This window comes from Candoia aspera, chromosome 1, assembly GCF_035149785.1.
Source record: "Candoia aspera isolate rCanAsp1 chromosome 1, rCanAsp1.hap2, whole genome shotgun sequence".
NCBI lineage: Eukaryota > Metazoa > Chordata > Lepidosauria > Squamata > Boidae > Candoia > Candoia aspera.
Window position 1 is genome coordinate 253,282,438 of NC_086153.1, and position 22,453 is coordinate 253,304,890.

Below are 22,453 nucleotides of genomic sequence, written 5' to 3' on the forward strand. Positions count from 1 at the left end.
ACCTTATACCCTTCCCTTAATAGCCTGAATTATTTACATGTAATTAATTTGCCAAATATATAAATTAAAAATATGCATGTTCATTTTCTGTATACAGTCTGCTTCAAGGAACTGCATATCTGAAGTCTTTGTCGCCAATTAATGGTTAGCTTTGTCTTCTGAAGATTTATTCAGCATTATTTACACATTGCAAAAACTAGAATTTTGGAAAATGATACAGGATTAATCAGAATAAATTTAGTGCTATTAGAAAGTACTGTAACATCAAGTGTAGATCTAGTAAAGCTAGGGAATGTAATACCATTTCATTTTCATGTAAGTTAATAGTGAAACTTTAATAGTGAAGTTTTTCAAATCTTGTGATGGAACTGTGTTTCTCTTTAAAAAGCAGAATCAGTTTGTACCTTCAACTGATACTAACAATTCTGGTAGTTTTACTTATTTTAAGAATTAGGGGAATTGCCAACAATTTTTTTTAATATGGTAACCTACAGATTTAATTACTGACACTGAAGACCTTAAAAACATATGCAAACTTCATCTGTTTATGAATATGGAGATATTTAAAGAAGCACCTTCTTTTATATGTATTTGTTCATCAGTGCATGAAATTAAGATCAAATAAAACAAAGATGGGGTGGTTTCTAAATCTTGAATTTCCTTTATTAATCCCTAAATTACAGAATAATGTCAGATTCCTTCCCTTCCCTCCATGTACTCCATTTTCAAATAAATTATTAACTTTTGTGAAATCTTTTATGCTCTAGATTTTACCTGTTCAGATAAAATCTGGTTTTATTGTAGAATAAGGTAACGGTTATATTTTGGAAATCTATGGTGATAGAACATTTATATTGAACTAATATAAATTGAAGAAGAGATGGATGCTTGAAGTTTTAATGATGCATCTGAAAGGCATTGAAAAGGCAACTAATTCAGGTCATGGTCAAGAATACAAAATGGCAAAGGGATAGAAAAATTATTAACTTCATACCATTTTTTTGCTTACATAGTTAGATTCTGTATAGCAGCAAAAGGCTGCCCTTACTTAGGCAATACAGCTTGTCTCCAATTAAGGCTTAATTTTGTCCTTTGTTTTCAATATATTGTAATCCTCAATATATCTTGTAGTTTTGTTGCAATAAACTATTATTTACCTATATGATATGCTGATCATCTAGTTGGCCATCAGTGGAAACAAAATGCCGATTAAGATAATTCTTCTGATTTAGCAAGAAACTTCTTGCACTCTGCATTCAGTATTTTAGAGCCAAATCTGTGTATATGATTATCATGATTAATAATATGTTCTGTTCATGTGCAGTTAAGTTTTATGGTCAGGCAGCCTTTTTAATTGTTCATTGTCCTGTGCTGTTTTTGGCAATGCACTATTATTTTATCCCCAAGTTTTCAGCTCTGGGCAGTTCGCTTTAGTGTTATAGAAATTATGGATGCTTAAATATGCCTTATTTAATTGTATTAATTATGCATAGTGTTATGAATGTGATTGAACTTTTTTCCTCAAAGAATAAAGAGACATTTAAAAAAGAGTACTTATTATTTTGTATCTACTCTTTTATGGTAATTTAGTATTCTAGGCATGAAATAAGTCTCAGTAAAATAAAACACTACCCTGTCACAAATGCTTCCATTCATTAGTGCATACCATATGTTAGCTAAGCTTTCTTAGAAAACCCACACAATTCATATTCCAGTATTCCATATGCAGTAATTGAAGGAAGGGCCACAGCACCACTGCTATGCTATTTTTGACACTGGGACAAATACATATTGAAAATACAAAAAGCTTATGGTTTCAAGGAAGCAGAAGAAAAATTGATGCAGGGCCATAGTGCATTATACCTATGCAATACATTTTCACTGAAGGTGGAAAGCTGTTGCACGTATAAGACATCTAGTCCAATGGACTAAAACCCCTCTTCTGCCTAGTTAAGGGACAAGGTTATTGGAATTCTTACCTGAACATTAAAAAAAAATCTTGGATTATCAGAACACTTCACTTACAGGAAGGCTATGTACTTACTATGTTGTGTATCTCAGGTATTTTTCTAGGGAAGAATAAAATCTACACTGAACAATCTTTTCCTGATACTTAACATTTTTTCCCATACATCTGCAAGTGGACCTTTTATTCAAGCTCAGACATAAATTAGCAGCACCTTCAGCCTGATTGTACCCATTTAGTGCTTTTAATAAAAATTGTGCTAGATCTAGTCCCCACTCTTACACTTAAATGCCGTCTGCTGTTTCTGATCATGATTCTATCCAAAGAGGAACAGATGGAATTTCACATCTACCTTTACAACACAGTGAATTTACTTGACAGGATGACTGCTTCACTACAGCACTGAGCTGTTCCTTATGTTACAAAGCACTAGTCCTTTATGATATGTGATTGAAAGATTGCTATAATTAGGAATATTTTATTTCTTGAAATGTATGAATAGAATCTTGCAAACTCTATAAACTATTCCTAAATGTGCTGTTGGTATTTTTTTTCTCTTGTCTACTCAAGTTTTTGTTTTATGAGGTTTTTGCTAGTGATGTGCAACTGTGAGGTTTTCAAGTGGAGTCAAACTGTTTTACATATATCCTTAACTTCTTAGCAGAGTGCCTGTTAGCCTGAAGTAGAATGTAAGGATAAAAAGCAACTACTTCCTTTATATACTACAAATTCAAGCCCAACTCTATTTTAAGTAGAGTTGAGGGTGATAATTACTGGAAAAGAAAGGGTTCTTGGTTCTTTCCTGCAACATTCCTATATAATCCAGTGGGAGCGGGTTGAATTTCAGAGCATGATTTTTCTTGATGCTACTTCCCCCTCCCCAAATGTCCTCTGAAAGTTGTTAGGTCCATTTTATCTCTCACTGTATTCGTTTCTTTTTTACCTGTAATGCTTTTACATGTTCTTTCTCAATTTTAAACTTGCACAATCTGTTCAGGGTTTGCCTCCTCCATATTCTAGACTTTCTCTCTAGACTCAACTACAACCAGTATTCTATATGTTAAGAATTTATCTTGATCTTATCGGGGTGTTTAAAATTATTTCAGCTTGCATGCATATAGACCTCTGTGTAATTAGGAAGCCCATAATTATGTAAAATATTCACTTAGACTTCAGCAAGGCCATTTTCTTTAAAGCTGGTAGGTAGATGGGGCATTAAGTCTTTTGTATACCATTCATTATAGCATTTTGCCTATATTTTTTTCAAATTATGCTTCCAGGTTAAAATAGTGTTCCAGTTAAAGTCCTGCACATAAATATTTACAGGAACGTATATACCTGCAATTTCAAATAAGTTAGGCCAAGGTTGGTTTTTTTGTCCATTTTATCTCCATCTCTTCATTGCTTATTGTCAGGTTCTTCTCAATATATTATCAATCCCAAATTTATAATCAAAATTGTGAAACTATTCTGTTTAGGTGGCATGGGTGGAAATTCTAGTTGTTCCATGCTGGCAAAGTGCAACAGGTCAGATTTTTCTCTTTAATGCAATTTAACATTCTGTTCTTAGAGTTGGGTAGGTTTAGCAGTGTCAGTGGGATTGAAAGCAGCAACTCAACCTCCTGAGTTTCCTGAGGCTCATAGCAGACCATTCTGTTAATGTCACTGGAAGGGGCATGGGTAAACTTTTTTTTGTGGGGTGGAGTTGGAAGGGAATTAAAGGTGAGAGTGATGACCCACCCACCTACCCAAATGTATAAAACCACCATAGAGTGACTACAAAATAGCCATTTTGCTGCCAGACAGTGAAGGTGGGTAGTTCGTTACATTGGCACATAGAACATAGATATAACGTAGAATAAGTGAGGATTAACTTTGAGGATTAAATTAAGTAAATATACATTTATTACACACATTTTCCAGTGTATGAGAATGAGAAGGGTGAACATTTTTGTTAAAAAGATCATATAATTAAAATCAGAATTAGTCTCTCAAGTTTTGAAAGCATACATCTATATATTAAGATGTTGAATATTATACTTAGGATTTGTTGCATGGTAGAAAATAAATTAATGAAATCACCTGGATTAAATCCAAGGTTTTGGAGGAAGCCCATCATTCAGATACCAGTGATTCTTCCATGTTTCTTGAATAAAGAGGTGATTCAGTTATTCAAATCCCTTTAAAAGCCTATCAATTTGATCTTCAGTGTTAATGTAGAGTATCTCATTTGTATTAACAGATCTAAAGAATTTATGAGTGTATTTATATGGAGAATACAGACTAGGTACCAAATATAGTTTTTCCAATATTAATTTTATTATTTAAAAGCTAACTATAGTTACGTTTTTAAAGCAGTTAATATGACTGGCCTTTTCTTGATCAGATTAGTTATTCTGTAAATACAGGAACAAAAGAGTTAGAATTTTTGCTTTGACTTCTGTGACCTATGTTAAAAGTTTTAACTATCCCATATTATTTCTACATTGTAGATATAATGGTATTTCACTTTTTGAAATCACAGTACAAGTATATAATTGCTAAATAGAAACATGAACAAAGACGACATATATGAAATATAGAGTAAAAGATCAAGTCTCAAAATATGAAGAATATTTTATACACGGCTTGTTTTATATTGCACTAATAAATAAGATTACTGCTTTTCAATATATGTGTGGTGATGCATAGCCAGATTTCCATCTCAAAAGCTTGTAATGTTGCTTTTATATACTTTCTGGTAATCAGGTGGACTGGCTCAGATTCCCAAAAAAGTAGTGCAAGCATGCACAGAAGCTTTCACAGCCATGATGTGACTTTTAATGATAAGCCCAGATCAGAGTCAAGGTTAATGCAATCATACTCTCATGAGCTAGAGCCAACTTACATAATTCCATTATTTGCCTTTGTTTTTTTTTTCAAATATGGTCTGTTCAGGATTCAGATAATTTGCTTGCCATTAAAGTTTAGACTCTTAACATGCTATGTATTCCAAATACCAGTATAAAATTATTCACTCAAAGATTGTTTAGTTTTATTTTCACTTCTGTTTATAACAACAGTATCTTGTACCCAGTAGCATGTGTGAAAGTGATAATATTTCAATCTCATGTTCTGCAATGTACAATATTTGACTTTCACATAAATATAGAGATAGCATATATTGTAAACATAATAACTTGAGTATTTTACGAAATTTCAATCTATCAATTTTCTTCAGTTATTTTAATATTGAGGATTAGTTTTGTGAAATTCTGTGCAACATAAATTCTTTCATTCTCTGTGGGTTTATGTTTGAATCAGTCCAAATTTCATTTGGTTAACATTTCCTACATTGAATTGTTCTTACTTAAAACCACACAAAGCTTATCTTTTTGTCTATTCAACATTTCCAGACTGGTTTTTTTAAACAAATTCTGTACAATTACCGTATCATTGAGGATTTTCCATGCTTTGGGGAGATCTGTGCATTACCGTATCTTCAACATCTCTGGTTACAACATATGTTGTAAGTCTTGTTTTTTTTTAAAAGCAAGTGTCCGTTTCAAATTACAGACCGGCTTGAAAATCACAGTTGAAAATTGTCTGCCATACAGCATACAAGCTGCTGCTCAAGAAGCCCAAGTTTTTTATTTTATTTTTATTTCTGTAGTTCCATCCAGGATATATTGCTTTCCTGAGCAACTAAAGCTCTGGTTGCAAAGGATAATTGTGTGTGGGAAAACATTTTTTTTAAAAGGAGATGCTGTTTACTCTAGTCAGGTAAACATAGTAATATGAAAATAATACCTCAATGGCAGCTAAAGGAAGCATAATAGAAACTTAACATGGAACTCATTTTCCTCAAAATAACACACGTAATTAAGTTGAAATTAATTTTAAAAAATGAAATTATTTTAAAGACAGGAATATTCTGGTAAATTTACACTGTTCTCAATTTAGAAATAAGGCTAGATTTAATCCTTTTGTGACAGTTTAGGATTGGAGAGAAGAAAATGGGGCTCTTCAAATTTTACTGAATTACAACTCTCAGCCTGTCTAGAGGGCCATACCTATCTAATAATGGATTAAGAGTCACACTAATTTAATGTTCTCTTGCTGTCTTCATGTAAAGATAACATAGTCAGCTAGTGGGAGTTACCTTATATACAGTATGAAGAAAGACCTTAGTTCTCTGATCCTCATGTAGCCTAAACGACTTAAAACACCCAGTGAAATGGGAGTAGGTTTTAGTGGCCATGTAATGATTGGGGAAGCAAAATCCCACAAAAAACCCTAGGGACATGGGAGGACTTATGAACATAGTGCTGCAGGTTGCACGTGTTATTTTCCTGCAACTGTGTAACATCCCTATATTTTGATTCAGTACCAAATGAAGTATATTGAAAAATACTGGGTCTATGCATTGCCTTTCTATATGTGTGTTTTGCTAGTATTCATGAAATGTAAGCAATTTGGTATATTTCAGTACAAGTCTTCATTGCATTGTTAATTTAACAGGCTTAGCTTTGTTCCAATCAGTTCTATTTTATAAATTTATAATATTCAAAGTAGATTTTTCCATACTGCTATGCATGTAATCACATTTGTAAAATGCATTTTAAAATAGAAATGTAACTGCTATGAAAAAAAAACCCCATTAATGTTTTTCAGTTCAGTATGAGCAGCACTTTTTACTGTTAAGTCAGACCTATCCTGATATGTAGTATAAATGACATGCTGTTCTATAACTAAAGCTTTTTAAATAAAGTATTTAATTTGAATGCAAAACTTATCCACTTGGTACATTGATTTTTAATAGCCAGAGCCTTAAAATCCATAAATTAGTTTAAAATCCCAGAAACTTGGTTCATCGTCAAGCATAAGTAAACATTAAAACATTACAGTAAAGGAAGTGTTCTTAAAGCACTTCATTCACACACATAAATACCATAAAGCAAAATCTTGTTTTCATATCATTAAGAGTAAATAGACCACACAAAATTTTAGAGCAGATACGCTTATTCAGAATCACAATAAACTTTGTCTATTGTATCTCAAGTTACTATCTTTTTTCTCCTTTGCTGCCTCTTCTGTCTATATTCAGTCCAAAGGATTAGGTTGATACCTTTTTTTCATACTATTTTTATCCCTCTTGACTTCTGTTACTGCTAGAGATGGGGGCAAATGATTTTCTTGCTACTGTACATGAGTTCACTAGATTTACCTACATTGTTGAACTCCTTGCATTCCATGAACTGTAACATACTGTCAAATCACATTTAAATTGGTGTGGAATAAATTACAGCTTTCAGCTCTGTCTCCGAATACTTTTTAAATTTTAGGCCCCATTTATTTATCAATGTGAGATATTTTGATGGACAGAAACACTTGAGTATAGACACTATTTTGCAAGCTAAAATAGAGGAACAAACAGTATATGTGAATAAAAGTTCCTGCTTAACATTTGTTGATGTGAAACATGAAAGTAAAATTAGCCAAACTCTTCCATGCTGTAATTGACCATTTGATTCTAAGACTTTGACAAAAAAGATGTTTGCTCCTCCATTCCATCCTTTACCCTGTCCAAAATTTGTTTGCAGTAGTCTCTGTATTATTATCATAATACTTCTGATGGCACTCTCATTTAGATGTAGGAAACACTAAAGTAGTTGTGAAAAATGTGAAATGGGAGATGATTTTTCACATTTCAACCACTTAACAAATAGGGATGGTTCTTCCCACTTCAGCTTTGATGGCAATTTAGCTCATGCAAAACCATGACTTGTAATGAATGTGTCCTGATAAGTATTGGTGAATGATAGTAGGAGAACTGTTTGCATATTACATTGATTTCAGGTACAGTATTTTCACTGCTACACACATTTGGCATTACTTGTACAATTTACTTTTAATTAGGGATCTCTCTGTTCACCATTCATATCCATTGTGAATATTTATCTTGATTATGCCAAGCTTTCATTCTGATCACAGTTCTTTTTAATTCCATTAGTCAACTACTGTCAATGATCATAATAGTATTTTTTTACTATACTATTAGTTTATAAACGCTAAAGTGCTTTTTTTTTTTTTTTTGCATTTATAGAAGAATTGGCAGCATGTGTTCATTAGAATTTTCTAACAGTGGGGGCAGTTCATCAGTAGAACTAAATAACTAGGGAGGTGGTGAGCTGCCCTTCACAGGAGACATTATGTCAGAGGATGAAAAATCATTAGCTTTAATTTCGATTCCTGCACTGAGCTGGAAGTTGGCCTTGGCCTAAATAACCTCTTCCAACTCTGGATTCTAGATAAAATAACTATTGAAAACATATTTGCTGTTCTATCCCATTTCCCCTGTTTATTGGTTCTAATTCTTGAGTAAATTATTTTTAAAAACTATTCTAGAATGCTAGATGGGCAGCATTATAACATTTTAAAATAATTTTCCATATCTGTTGTATAAGAAAGACAAAAAGTTCATACAATTTAGTAGACATAGTATATGATATCATTTAATCCCTTTTTACAGCGTCATTGGAAGGAGAAAAGCCACCACCTCCATTTCAGATTGATTATTTTCTACTGCTAATTGCAAAGAGAGCCAGTAAACTTGAGCAGGTTCACCAAGAGGCAGGAGAAAGCATTTTCCCATTTCTCCTGACAAACGTGCTGCAGACTATTGAGTTGCCATTGCCCTACAATAGCCAGTGGATAGCAGCATCAGGCAAATGATCTCTGTTTCCACAAATTTTAAAAAATGTAGGCTGTAGAACACTAGGAATTGGAAAATACATATTGATAGTTATGTCATTAAAGGGAGGGTCTAAAGTATAACTACTGTATAATGGAAGCTTGTAGTGGCGGGACACAACATTTATACATTTTAATATCTTTTGTGTATACCACACCACTCAAAAGACTTCAGTTACTCTCACTCTCCCTAATTAAGAATCATTCATTGTTTAGATTATAGTTCATGGTAGACAACATAACAGATATATGAACAGAACATATCAAGAGTACTTTATATTTCTTTAACAAGGATCTGAACAAAGATGGAACACTCAGTAGCTTGGAATAAATATTGACAAAACTTGGAAGATACTTATACCTACTGTTGCAGGAATTGGTCACTATTTGACTATAGAGTGCTGAAAAAGTTTTCTTTCAGAGTCCAGAAACTTCTACAAATTTCAAACAACTTCTGGATGTTTTTGAAAATGAAATTCTTTAAAAGGCAGTTTTGAATTTTATTTATAGCCAATGTTAGAATGTTTGAAAATAGCACAAGGAACGTTTCGTGTAAAATCTTCTAATGTCAGGGGTAATGATCATCTTTTTGATAGCTTCAGGAATAAATGTTCTGCGTTCAACAATTTATTTCTTACGCATAATCTGTATCTTACTGCTGAAGATGACTATTTCCATCATGTTGAAGTTCTTATCTTCCCAAATATAATTGCTACTTAGAACATCGTTGCTGCTTGAATCAGTCACATTCTACTTTTAAATTTACACATTGTTCATAGAGCAGTCTTCTATACATTATGCAGTCTATCAGTTCACAGATAGTTTGTAAAATACTATCTCATTCTATTATGCTCGAATTTATAGCAAGTGGGTTATATTTGAAAAGGTATCTTGGAAAAAAGGTCATGTTCAACACTTCAAAATAAAGAAGAGACAAAGATATTAAATGGCCTGCCTCAATAAACTCCATCAAAAATGAAGAATGATAGGACAACTTAATTTTTATTACAGCTACCTTCACTCTGCCCCTTCTTTCGAGAATCTCAAACTGCAACAAAGTATATTTTATAGCAATTCTGTAAAATCAGTAAGAGAAAAACCTCATTAAAAAAAGGCAGAAAGGAAACCTAACAATGCTTGTATTAAAACTGAAGAAGTAACGTGTATTGTGTTTATGGTAATTCAGAGTATGATGCTATAGCTGAAGAGAGAACAGGGAAATACGTTCTAAATTGATAAAAAGAAGAAAGGTCATCATTAAAAATAACTCTTGTGCAGGAGAGCAGTATAGCCAAGGAGGAAGCCTGTGAGATTAACTAAATAAAGCAAAATGCTAACTGGACTCTATTTCTGCAATATGGACCATTTTAAAAAAATGAAAAAAATAACATCATGTGGAAGCTTTGAACATTCAGTTGCCTTGCCTCATGCTAGTTAAACTATGATATCTAAAAAAGTGTCAATATTTCAAAGAAAGAGATCCAGGTTATATTTTATTCTTGCTCACTAAACTTGAAAATACTAAGTCGCATAGCCTTAACATTCAGAAGCGAGATGTAGGAAGGAAATGCTGTTACTTTACCTGTATTTATACCTATGTACAGACCCATCAGCATTTACATAAATATGCCTATATGCATAAGAACAGACCTCCTGGATCAGGCCAAAAGACGTAGTAAGTTCAATATATATCATGCAGTGGCCAGTCACGCATCCTGGAAGCTAACTGAACATGAGCATAGTCTTCATTTTGTTATTTGGAAGTTGCTATTTAACTGCCTTTATTTATAGAGATAATATATAGTCACCAAAACTACTAGCTGTATTTTCCATTTATTTTTCTAGTTCCCTTCCATAATCATCCCAAATACACTGCATACAATGGCTACAATGTGTTTTCATGTGATACATTATGATTATAACTTTGCCTAGCATCCTCCTGGTTTCTAGAAATCAACTTTACATGGGGAATACTCAAAGGGCAGTCTAACTGTGCCACTCCAGATTGCTTAGGTCATAACAGTTCATTATCTTTTATTTGCTCATGTAGAAATCTTGTTTAGATGCTAGAGTCTTCTAAATAATGTACTGATTATTTGCTTTAAGTTAGAAAGCAGATGATAGTATTTTGTTCCTGATAAGGCTTACAAACCTATGAGGGCAGATCTATATTGAGCTAAAATTATCTCTGAAACTGAACTATAAATTATAGACACTAGATCTGAATAAGGAAGAAAATTTAAGGACAAGTAAATTTGCTAGTAATTCAATCTGAGTATTTAGGAATGGAACCAAGTCTTCAGGTTAGAGTGTCATGGTTCCCATTTATAATGAGTGTTTAAATTGTCCCAAGTTGTAAGCTACTGTTGATAAATCTGCATTCAAGTTCAGTTAGTTTAAACATAGTTGTTTCCAGACCTAAGCAGCATGCAGTTTCCAGATATAAGCAGCTCCAGAAGAGAAGAATCAAGTTCTGTCTATGGACTCTTGTCTCTATTCAGTTTGCTCCAAAATCAAATACTGAAGAAGTTATAGACCTTATAGGGAGCATGCCAGTGGAATAACAAAGTTACCACTTGCTTGATTCTTCTTAAATGACCAGAAATACATGGAAATCTGTCAGATCTCATTATCTTGTAATCAGCACCTTTGTTAGGTCAAAACTAGGTTGCAGGTGATTAGAAATAGATACTTGCAGTAGAAATTACAATAGGTGGGGAAATAGGATGTAGCTAGAACATGCAGAATATGATACATAACTGTTACAGTTATATGCATAATAATTGTATCATTCTTGTTAGCAAAAAGTTTAATCTCCCATAACTTCCATCAATCAGGGTTCAGAACAACCTTTCATAAGAACAATCTTTATTGGTGGTAAATGAGAATAAAGATGCCAACCATTAGATTAGTGTTGCTGTTAGAGCACTGACATTCTCAGGTCTTTGTCACATATTAAAATCAATGGATTTTTAACTGCAAAGCAGGTTTCAGATTTATTAGAATTGCAAGAGGTTAAAATAATTTCATAGAAATGTCATAGTTTTATTAGGCCATTCATCATGCCAAACAGCTAAGTTCGTTACACAGATGCAGTAACAAAACTACATTCATAGTAAAATCTTTAAAGAATGTAGAACTTTGCAGTCTTCAGTGTGATTTAAGAATCACCTGTTCTCAGTCAAAACAGCCTATTTTATGGCTGTAAATAGTTAATGGTGTGGAAGAGGCAGCAACTGTGATAATTGGCTTAAGACAACTTCCTACTATTTCATTAGCCAAGCAGGCTGTTAGCTGAAGTTGGTTCATACATCTCCAATTTCCTTTTAATTCATTTAACTGCATGAGTGTCCAGAGACTAAATCCTAGTAACGTAAGAATCTTTTTAATTTAGATGTGTTAATCAAACATTATTGCAAGTGTAAAGTTTTGAACTTTGGCAGTAGCCAATGAACAAGTGGGTTTCAAATAACAAACTAGAATAGGTGTGAAGTAGTGGAGAAGCAGTAAAACATGAGATACTGAGTTAAAGGTGAGAGAGCTATGAGATGGGGCAATTAACTAATTAATCACTAATATCCTTCCCAAACTGACAGCTTTTCAGAATGCTCAAGTCTTTTATATATAGTTTTCTCCCTAAAAATGTATGTTGTTATCAACTTTGTCTATTAAGGAACGAGTTACTTAAGGACATGGGTCTCTAGATTCCCTCTAGATCTGACTGGACATTGGCTTTGCATCACAAGCCAATTATAGGCTTTTAGAGTCTGATTGTGAAAGAGAAATACGGTATTTTCCCACAATAGCCACAATCAATCAGTAATAACTTTGCAGTAAAGGAACGATGTTTCATGTTTCACTATAGTCACTCTTTATGCAAAACTTACCAAACTCTGAATTTCCAAATTGTTACAGTATATAGGCCTGGAAACCCAAGTTCAGTTCTTTTCCAACTCTTTACAGTAAATTCTGTGTTGATTCAGATTTTATGCATCAAGCATCTGATAAATATATTAGCACATTTCCTAGAATAAAATTATGTATCATCCCAATAATATCTAGGTTGCAAACATAGTTTTCACTCATGATAAATTTCACGGCTTTTAAACTTAGTTTTTAGTGTGTTTCCACAGGAAGCATGTAAGGACCCCATATTGCACTGCAGTGCTATGTAAAAATGGGTAGAAGCAACTTTCCGATGTTCTAGTATCTTAAACCCTACTTGAATACCTATTTATATGAATACTCATTTCTTTTCCTCAGCTCAGAGTTATTTTGTTGTAGTCACAATTTAAGGTGTTCAAAAACAAAACAAAACTTGGCCTGAAAGCTCCCCCAAAAGTATGAAACAGCTCAGTGATTGTTGAGGGACAGGCTAAAGCTATATTTTCTCACTATCTGTATCAGAAAACAGAACTGTTTGCATCATCACAATAACAGCAGTTACTTTGAGTGAAATGTTTTCCATTGGTACACCAAATGTGGCTGATAAAGTTCCAACAGAAGCATATAAAATAGGTCTAATAGTTTATCACTTTTGACCCTAATTGGGAAAAAAGTTCAATAAAATATTGGAATTATTTTTTGAAATTGTTTTTTTTTTTCAGACTAAGTGCTTACATGTCTGAACCAAAATTAAATCAGGTGTCTGAATGCAATTATTTAACTAAGATTTTTTTTTTTTTTTTTGGCAGGCTTGGGAATAAATCCCATTGGATTTACCACTAACGATACGCCATAGAATTTAACAGAGCTTTTGATGCTGTTCAAGCAAGCTACTGATTCCTATATAGAAGCCTATTTATTTATAATGATTATCCCTGTAAAGAAACTTAACTGAAATTCCTTTGAATTTACTTACTTTGGGCTGATACTGTCAGTTAATTTCTGGTGCAGTTCTCTCTGGCAATGTGCTAATACTGCTTAAGCTGATATTGTTTTGTCAGTGAATTGCTTCAGTATTCATTTGTTTTCTTCCTGGACTAATAATATTTTTATAATATCTTTGATAAAATTGCTTTCCTTGAGATCTACAAGTTCAGCTTCAATTTTACTATTTCTGTGGAAAGGAGTTTTATAGATGTTGCAGATTTACAAGTGACCATTTTTCCTTCATAAGAAGCACTTCAATTGCTGTCACTTATATATGTGCTGAATCTGTACTTCAGCAGTGTAATTTTGGGCCCACTCTAATGTTTCCTATCATGACTAGACTCATGTGCAATTAAGTACTTCCTTCTGAGGGCAGGAAGACTGCAAATTTTATTTCCCCATTCCTTTTTTGCTATGTTTAGATGAACTCTGAGCAGAAATCTATACACTGCCACAGAACATAGTAAGAAAAACATCAGAATGTCCAGTGCTCAAATTTAAGTCATATTTGGCAAATGGTGGAAAGTGAATAGTACTTGTCTAATAGCTTACATCTAATGAATAATGGAATGCTAATAACAGGGAATGAACCTGCAGTTACTATTCTTAGTTAGCCATTGTCTAGATGCATGATATTAAGGGACAAGTCTTGCTACCCTTCTACTTCAGTGAATATTAATGTAGACACAGAATAACTTTAATAATAAGTCATTTGTTAACAAAATAAAAATAAACATTATTGTTTGGTTTTTAGGGCTTAAAATAAAAATGATAGACTAGTAAGGCCCTCAGAATCTTGTAATCAGAGGAACTCATAATAATTTTATTAAAGATTATAATGACAAAAGTAAAAACTAATACAAACTACAGAATAGAAGAATAAAAAGAGTAGAAGCTGCAGGAAAGAAAGAAAAAGGGAAATAGAGAAAAAGAAAAAATAAGAATATAGTAAAGAAAAAGAAAAGAAATATATGAAGAGGTGACTTCCCACCTTCTTCACAAGTATAAACAATTTTAGTAGATTATCTTCTCTTAAAATACAACCAATGATCTCTTCTTCCCATATCCCATCTCTTATCTATAAACAAATCCATAAAGCATCATTATTTCAGTTGGTGTCAGCAAAAGTCCATTAAGGATTACCAAATAACAACATAACTATTTTAACCTTGATCGAATAAGCCAACTTTATATTCCTTCTTTTTATTTTTAACAATATTGACCTTTAGTCCCTTCAAATAATGTCCTAGAACTTGACTTCTTTTCATTTCTTCTTTGTCCCTTCTCACAAAATTCTTCAAAGCTTTAAGAAGCTTCTTTTGTAAATCCAACATAGGAAAATTATCCAGGTCACTCTCTTGGTTTGTTGTTTGTATATCTCTCTTAATTATTAAGACATCAACCAGTTTCTTTCATATGTCCAGTGTAACAGCTTTTTCCATGTCATTCCTGTAGATATCTACTTTCAACTCAATCTTGTCAGGTAGAACTTGCTCCTTTTTCATGACATCTTTTAAACACAGTCTGTCTATAGAGGCAGACACTCTTAAATTTAACTTCTGGGTCCATTGTTCAAAAATATCCTTCAGTATGTCCAATGTTAAAATATTTTGCTTCATTCTGCAATTGTAATTCAAATTTAACTGTTCTTCTCCTTTAATTGTAATCTTTAGTTCCCTCTAGTTACTTCTAGTGTCCAATTTTTAAAATCTTACTATGTTTCAAAACAAAAGCATTTTCCCATGGGAAGGATACTTTATAATTAATTCCAAACTCTTATTTCAAATTTATCCAGATCCTTAGTCCATTTGTAACTTTCTAAAATCAAAGTTTTAATAACCCTTTTGCTGTTTATTCAAAAAAATAAATAAAATAAAGTTCTTTCTCTAACGATTGAAGGAAACTCACCTGGTACTGTCAAACTTGTCAATCCAGAGGTTCCTAATAGCTGAAAAGTGGTTAACAAACAATTTCCAAAAGTGATTAGAAAAGAGGGTATGCAAACTCAGTGTCCTTTCAAAGGCACAGACTGTCATTTGAGCAAGATGGCTATTCCCTCATCTCCCAGAGCTCTAAACCCATCAGAGACTGCTATCTTGTGAAGAGCAGCTGTCTGAAGCACTTGTGGGCGATCTCAAGTCCTCTCCTTGTCCAGAGAGGAATTATTGAAGAGCCGGACTACTCGCCAGCTCTTCATTCTGCTGCGGTTCTCGGCTCTGCTTTTTGTCAAGCTGTCTTCGGTCTGCAATTTCTTCCCCACTAACTCTTGTAAGTGAAAACCAAACAGAAAATGGTTTGTGGTTGTATTGTATGATTATGCCTTAGCTTACTGTGTCAAGATATATATGTGTCTTGTCTATGTACCTAGGCCCTTCAGTTTTCTCTTTCTGGCAAACTATGTTAAACTAGGAAACTTTTAACTATGGTTTCCCATTTTATTACTCCAGAAAACTATGGTTACAATTTTCAGAAAACTCAGTTTAAAATTACAGAGTTTTTTACATTTCTTTTTACATTTCCTGATATTAAGGAAATAATGAATTTTGATTGTCTGAACTGAGTAGAGATATTTTTGTAAGAATTTCTCAAGTATTACACAGGCCTAACGTCCCTGTTTGAAATCATAGGAAAATGGAGTAGAAAACAATCCATACTTCAAAAGAAACCAACAAGCCATATTTTCAATGTCTGAATACATTCACTGACATTTTAGATGATATAAGACACATTATGTGTTTTAATTACTATTTTATGAATCTGGGATGCAAAAACACAGATAACAATTAGATGGCAGCAAAGAGATACAGAAAACCCTAACATTTGCTGCCAACTAATGGTAACCCAGTTTCTTCCACCCTAGATGTGGTGTAACTACCACTACTGGCTTCAATTTACATACTGAGCCATTATTTTGAATTTAAAAAAAAATGGGTGTGCGTGAGAAAGCCTGTTAGTTTTACTGCATTTTAAATTAATACAATTAATGAGACAGGTAGTACAAAGAATAGCAGGAACAAAACTAATTTAATTTTGTTTAAAATATTGCTAAGCTATATACTTTAAAAATTTTAGAGTACAAACTAAAAAAATCAGAAAAAGGGGAAAACTAAAACAAAAGAAATACTGATGTCAAAGCATTATGCTTACACAATGAGTTAAAAACCACACAGAACCACAATTTTAGATGTATAAACAGCTGTATAAGGGAATTGTGCATTCTTCAATTAAATAAAAAATACAGATGTATTTTTGGGAAAGACCATATGAATTGATAAAAGGGAACATTCTACTATAGAGTTCTTCAGTTCTCTTGAAACAGTATTGATACACTTTTACACAATTAGCATTCGTGCCAGTGCAAACAAAATGTTCTTTGAAATGTTGCCCCTATCAGTATATCATTTTCTTACACGTAAAAAATTTGAAATCAAAGCTTTTTCGTGCCTAAAGATGTATTGGATTGCAGTTCCCATCATCTCCCAAAAGCAGTGGAATACTCAGAGTTGCTTTCCAACATACCTCGAGGGTAACTGAGAAATTACTGATCCAGGTCATTATTTATAGCATAAATAAGCAGGTAGTGTTTGTGTTTTCTTGATGTTAAATATTATTTCTATTTCTTTACACTGATGTGGGAAAGAACCTACTCACCCTGGTGCATACTCAGCCATATAAACTGAATTTAAGTTTAAAACATGTTTTATTTTTAAATGCCTTCAGATGATGTGGAGTATCCTGCTGCTTTAAATGCTATAGCAGGTAATTGTTTACCTTGCTGCTTAACTGTCACTGAAGCCTCAGCCAGAAAAGAGATGGTTTGCATGCAAAAGGTCCCAGATATCCCTGCACCCCCTTGCAACGCCAAGAAAGGCCTCTGTCTGCAGTTGCCAATCAGCCCAGACGGGAGCTGGCTGTGTGAATCAGCCCTCTGCCTTGCCTTCCTGTGCTCTTAACCTTCCCCAGTGGCAGCATCATTAAGGTTACTCCATCCCTTCACAGCAGTGCCTTTCCATTTCATTAGCTTCTGCTATTTCACTTGTCTTTTTAGACGTTTAGTATTCACTCCTGGAAAGCACAATATAGTTTAAAGATTCTGGAAGTGCTCCTGTTTTTAATAGTTTCCTCCTCCCAACTTGGCCTTTAAAGATTATGGTGCTGCCCAGAATAAACAGAAACAAGAACTGCAGACGTGCCTAGGGTTTTTACATTCCTTTGCAATGATACAGCCAACTAAAGCACTTGGATTCATTTCTTCACTGTTACCTTGTTCAAACCAGAACCAACACTGCAGAACTCCAGAAGTGCCATTGATAGGGCATCCTATTATTAAATTCCACAGTAATTTCTAAAGCCCTGTTACTTTTTGTTTGAATTGTACCCTCCACGGTCTCTGCTTTTAACCCTAATTTTAAAGAAATAGTGTTTGAAACCAAATACTGTATGGAGAGACTTCTCAGCTATTTTTATTAATCCATTGAAACAATATTTTGAAATATCTATTTCAAAAAGATTTGAAGCCATTTGAACATCGCATGGCAGAGACGTTTCTGAATATTTATTTTATTTGTGTATTAGATTAATGCTGTAACTCAGTAGCTTTTTTTTATAGCTGGTTCCATGTCCTGAAATAAACTCTGAAGGGATCTCACTTTCAGGAAGTTTTGTATGATGATCATTGTATTATTAATGAACATCAGAAGCTGATTTGGTTTCTGTAACATCAGCTATAATGAAATGTCTTAATTGGCTATCAGAAAGTCAATAAACAGTTAGAAACAACATACATTTTGATATTAAATTTGTATTGGAATTTAATCTAATAAAGGATTATTGTCTTCTGTGCTAGCTGGGATCTGAATATAAACTCTGAAACTTACTGTGAAAAATGACTTCTAAAATTGCCTTCCATGTTAATACAGATATGTGTTATTTATGCTTGATTACCAGGAAGGTTAGATTCTTGAGCAATTCTTTATGTGACTGTATATTTTGCCCTAATTCTCCTTGTGCTACTGAAAGCAATACTAGCTTTTTCAAAAGCCTTTCTTAACTTGCAAGCTATTTTGTAGTTTAATTTAAAAAAAAAGCCAAATCTGTTCCAACTAAAGAATAAAGGAATACTTCTCTATGTTCAATTAATGGTTGACCTAACTATTTGAGGGTTTTGTTTTGTTTTTCAGATAAAAGCAAAAAATTATGACAAAGTAGAAAAGGTAAGTTTATTTGTATAACTTAATTTTAAATGGATTTGAAAAATCAGAATAGTAAATAATTAGAATATGTATTCTCTCCAGTGTGAGAATGACAGTTATGTGCCTACCTTGAGCTAAGTTGTCCTGGCATTTTTGAGGGATCAGGAATGAAATATTCCGTATGGCTGTTGGTATGCACCAAAAAGTATAAAAGTGGGAAACGCAGGAAGTCTGTAAGGTATCCATAGAGGTGTTTAGCCTTATGATATGGTACAGACATAATGGGGCCCTCAGGAATGCATGGGCCGTCATTGGACTTGTTACTCCTGCTATGTGTGAGAATCAGTACCTCCACATGTTACATCTTTTTTTCCATAAATAATGCAGTACAAAACATGCTTGTTCAACCAAATCAGATTATGTAAATCAATCCAGCTATAAACATGTTCCAGTTTTCACAAATGGTGCCTCTGCATCAAAGTTGCTGTCTTGCAAGCTCACATTCTAGTATGAACCACATCTGTAGTTTTTAACCTTATTGCACGCCTGGAGTTACTAGCCAAATAATCAAGATGGTTATGGAAAATATTTTTTTTTACCATATGTCATTAAGTTGAAGAGCCCCAATGGATTGGGAAAAAGAAATGATGGTTGATTCATAATAGCAGTAGGCAATAGAACTTAGAGTGGTCTCTACAATTGCTTATAACAATTTGCATACAACAGTAACTTGTAGAGAGCCAGTTTGGTGTAGTGATTAAGGCCCATGAGTTCTAGTCCTGCCTTAGACCCAAAGCCAGCTGGATGACCTTGGGCCAGTCACTTTCCCTCGACCCTAGGAAGCAGGCAAGGGCAAACCACTAATGAAAAAAATTGCCAGGAAAGCTGCAGGGACTTGTCCAGCCAGTCACCAGGAGTCAACACTGACTCAAAGGCACCAAAAAAACCCCCCAAACCCTATTAAGTGCAGTAGCTTTCTAGTTAAATTGCCATTCTGAGAGTTTTCATATAGGAGTACATGCAGTAAGAAGTTCCTCTTTTCAAACATCAAAAGAGCCATGTTTTCTTCAGATGCTTGGGGCTGCTTCAAAACTGCTTCCAGTTGTCTGTGCACATACACCCGCTTGGCTTCATGATTTTCCCATGCATGGTGGAAGCAGCTGCACAAGCTGGAAAAACATAGCTTCCTTAACAATTCAAAAAGAGATGTTTTGTATATGCTTCCTAGTTAACATGAAAGCAAAACAGGACTGGAATTGTTTTAGCATTTTAATGGGACACCATCAGGAAATCCCAAGACAATATACTGCACTGGAGAGTTTAAAAAAAAAAATCAGGGGAAGGCAGTGGCAAGCCACTTCCATGTTGTTCCCCGGAAAACTACGTATGCTTAGTCTATAAGTGTGTTCGTTGTTCATAATAAATATAAAAATTAACATAAATACAACACGCTTTAAAAATATTAAAACTATTGGCTAGATAAAATTACATGTCTACAGCAGGGTGTGCATTAAGCTTTACCTGGCATGGAAGTAATATCAAGATAGGCTCCAAATATATCGGTCTCATAATGCATTTGATTTCTTTCCACAAATGCAGTACATTTCTGTTTTTCTACACTACTCTTGAATCTAATTGGACAAATGAATGTTTAGACATTTATGTAAATATAATAGGGTTCTACCACTGAGAAGGCCCTGTGTATCTACTGCACATAAGATCTTACGGTCTAGAGAGGGGCATGAATTAGGCATGCAAAGATAAAGTAAGGAATTTGAATTGGGCCTAGAAACTGACTGGGAGCCAGTAAAGTTGATAGAATATTTATTTTGGCCTTCATATCACCCAATCCCAGTTAGACAAGACAAGAATCTTTATTGAGGTCAATGACCAGTCTATAAACACAATGCATACATGTAGATAATATTGATTAGCAAATTAGCTAAACAGATCAATCAAACTGCTCCTCATCTCACATTGGCCTTACTTAAACAGAATCATTTGAAAAATTTAAAAAAAGGAAAAGTTTTAAATAAAATTTGCCGGTGTGATCAGGATATTTAATTAGGTTTGGGGTTAACAGCTCATGGGTGTTGGCATAAAATGAACAGTGTAATAAAACACTGGCTTCCATAACATCTTCACCACAAAGTCTGGAATTGAATGGGATGCCCTTGTGTCTCCCCTCAAAAACTGATTGAAGTGCCTTAAACTATGCCAAGGTTAAGGTCCTCCTTGATTTTGGTCCTCCAAACTTTGGTTTAGATACCTGGCAGGTCTGTAAGGAGTACTTGTCTGCTTAGAAATACATCATTAGGAAATATGCAGCTGTGCTCTAAATTAGCATCTAGTTTCCAACCCTCCTTCAAAGTTACCCTTACCTACATTGTACTACAGTCATCTGCATAACAGGTCTTAAACAGTCTTTAAAATGTATAAAGTGCAAGTCAAAACTGGAATTAGGGAAAGCAGAACATGTAAGGCTCCGGTACTGGATTTTGTCAATCTTTTCTCTCAAATTACTGCAGTTTACAGTTCTAATATTTTTAACACTGGTGTGAAGACTTTGGGTTGTAATTCATGAAGCTTTGCCCAAATTTCTTAAAAAGAATGGAGAGGGTGACCATTATTTTTTGTTCAAAGTTGAGAAGAAAGGATCTGCTCCGACCTGTTGATGGATTCCTATTTCTTTTTCCTCTCAACATAAATAGCTGTTTCAGCGATGCCTTATGAAAGTTTTACACATTGACTTGTGGAAGTGCTACCTTTCATATGTGCGAGAGACAAAAGGGAAGCTACCCAGTTATAAGTAAGTAGATACAGTTTATCGGTAACTTCTTCTGGGCCTGCGATTTAAAATAGAAAACTCTGCCAAGGTCAGTTCTTCACACGGACATGCCAAAGCATGAACTGGTGACTCAGCACTGTAGGAGGATTACTTAGAGTGTATTGGTGCTAATAGTGCTGGTCCAGAACTGGTATTTCCCTCTTCCTCCTCTTTCTCATCTCCTGCTTGTGCTTAATATATATTTTTTCTGATGTTGATGCAATAATAACCTTGGAACTACCCTGTTGCTCAGTAGCGTTTCTGGTATAAGGATACCACGGAGATAATTTGCTTGATTTAGTGGTTTAAATTGTGGCAAATTGTTGTGCATGCTTATTGTCTGTGAGCATCTAGCTCATCTTACTTCACTCTAAACTACTCTGATTTTTTTGCAAGCATCCTGTCATGAGTAAGGATGGCGAGCAGGGGGCTCCCACCCAGACTGTCAAGCGCATGCGTAGCACTGAGGAATTGGGCAGCCATTCAAAGAGACACAGATCGGGACCGCCTTAACCTTTGGGGTTTATATGGCTGGGTTTTCCCATGCTTCCTCAGTTTGTTAGGATTCTTGTTAAGTACTACTAATAAATATTAGAGACCAAGTCATTGTCTCAGTGTGTTTCCTGGTAATCAGGACACATCCTGCTCTTTAGCAAATCAAATGTCTCTTAAAATTTTTAATAAAAATTATTTATATATATAGAGAGAGAGAGAGAGAGAGAGAGAGAGAGAAAAGAGAAAATTTTATTTCACTTTATTTTGCAGTACAGGTAGTCCTTGTTTAGTGACTGCCTCATTTAGTTATGATGGTGATAAAAAATAACTTTGTGACCAGTCCACACATTTATGACTTCGCAGGTCTGT

General features: G+C 34.0%; 1 protein-coding gene across 1 annotated transcript in view; it reads left to right on the top strand.

The window, feature by feature from the left end:
* Positions 1 to 22,453, top strand: part of CSTF3 (cleavage stimulation factor subunit 3) — a 54,330-nt gene that overhangs the window by 20,019 nt on the left and 11,858 nt on the right. Inside the window, exons 4-5 of the mRNA XM_063289519.1 lie at positions 18,751 to 18,783; positions 21,474 to 21,571. Of these exons, the coding sequence (XP_063145589.1) occupies positions 18,751 to 18,783; positions 21,474 to 21,571 (131 nt within the window). The remainder of the gene's footprint in view (positions 1 to 18,750; positions 18,784 to 21,473; positions 21,572 to 22,453) is intronic.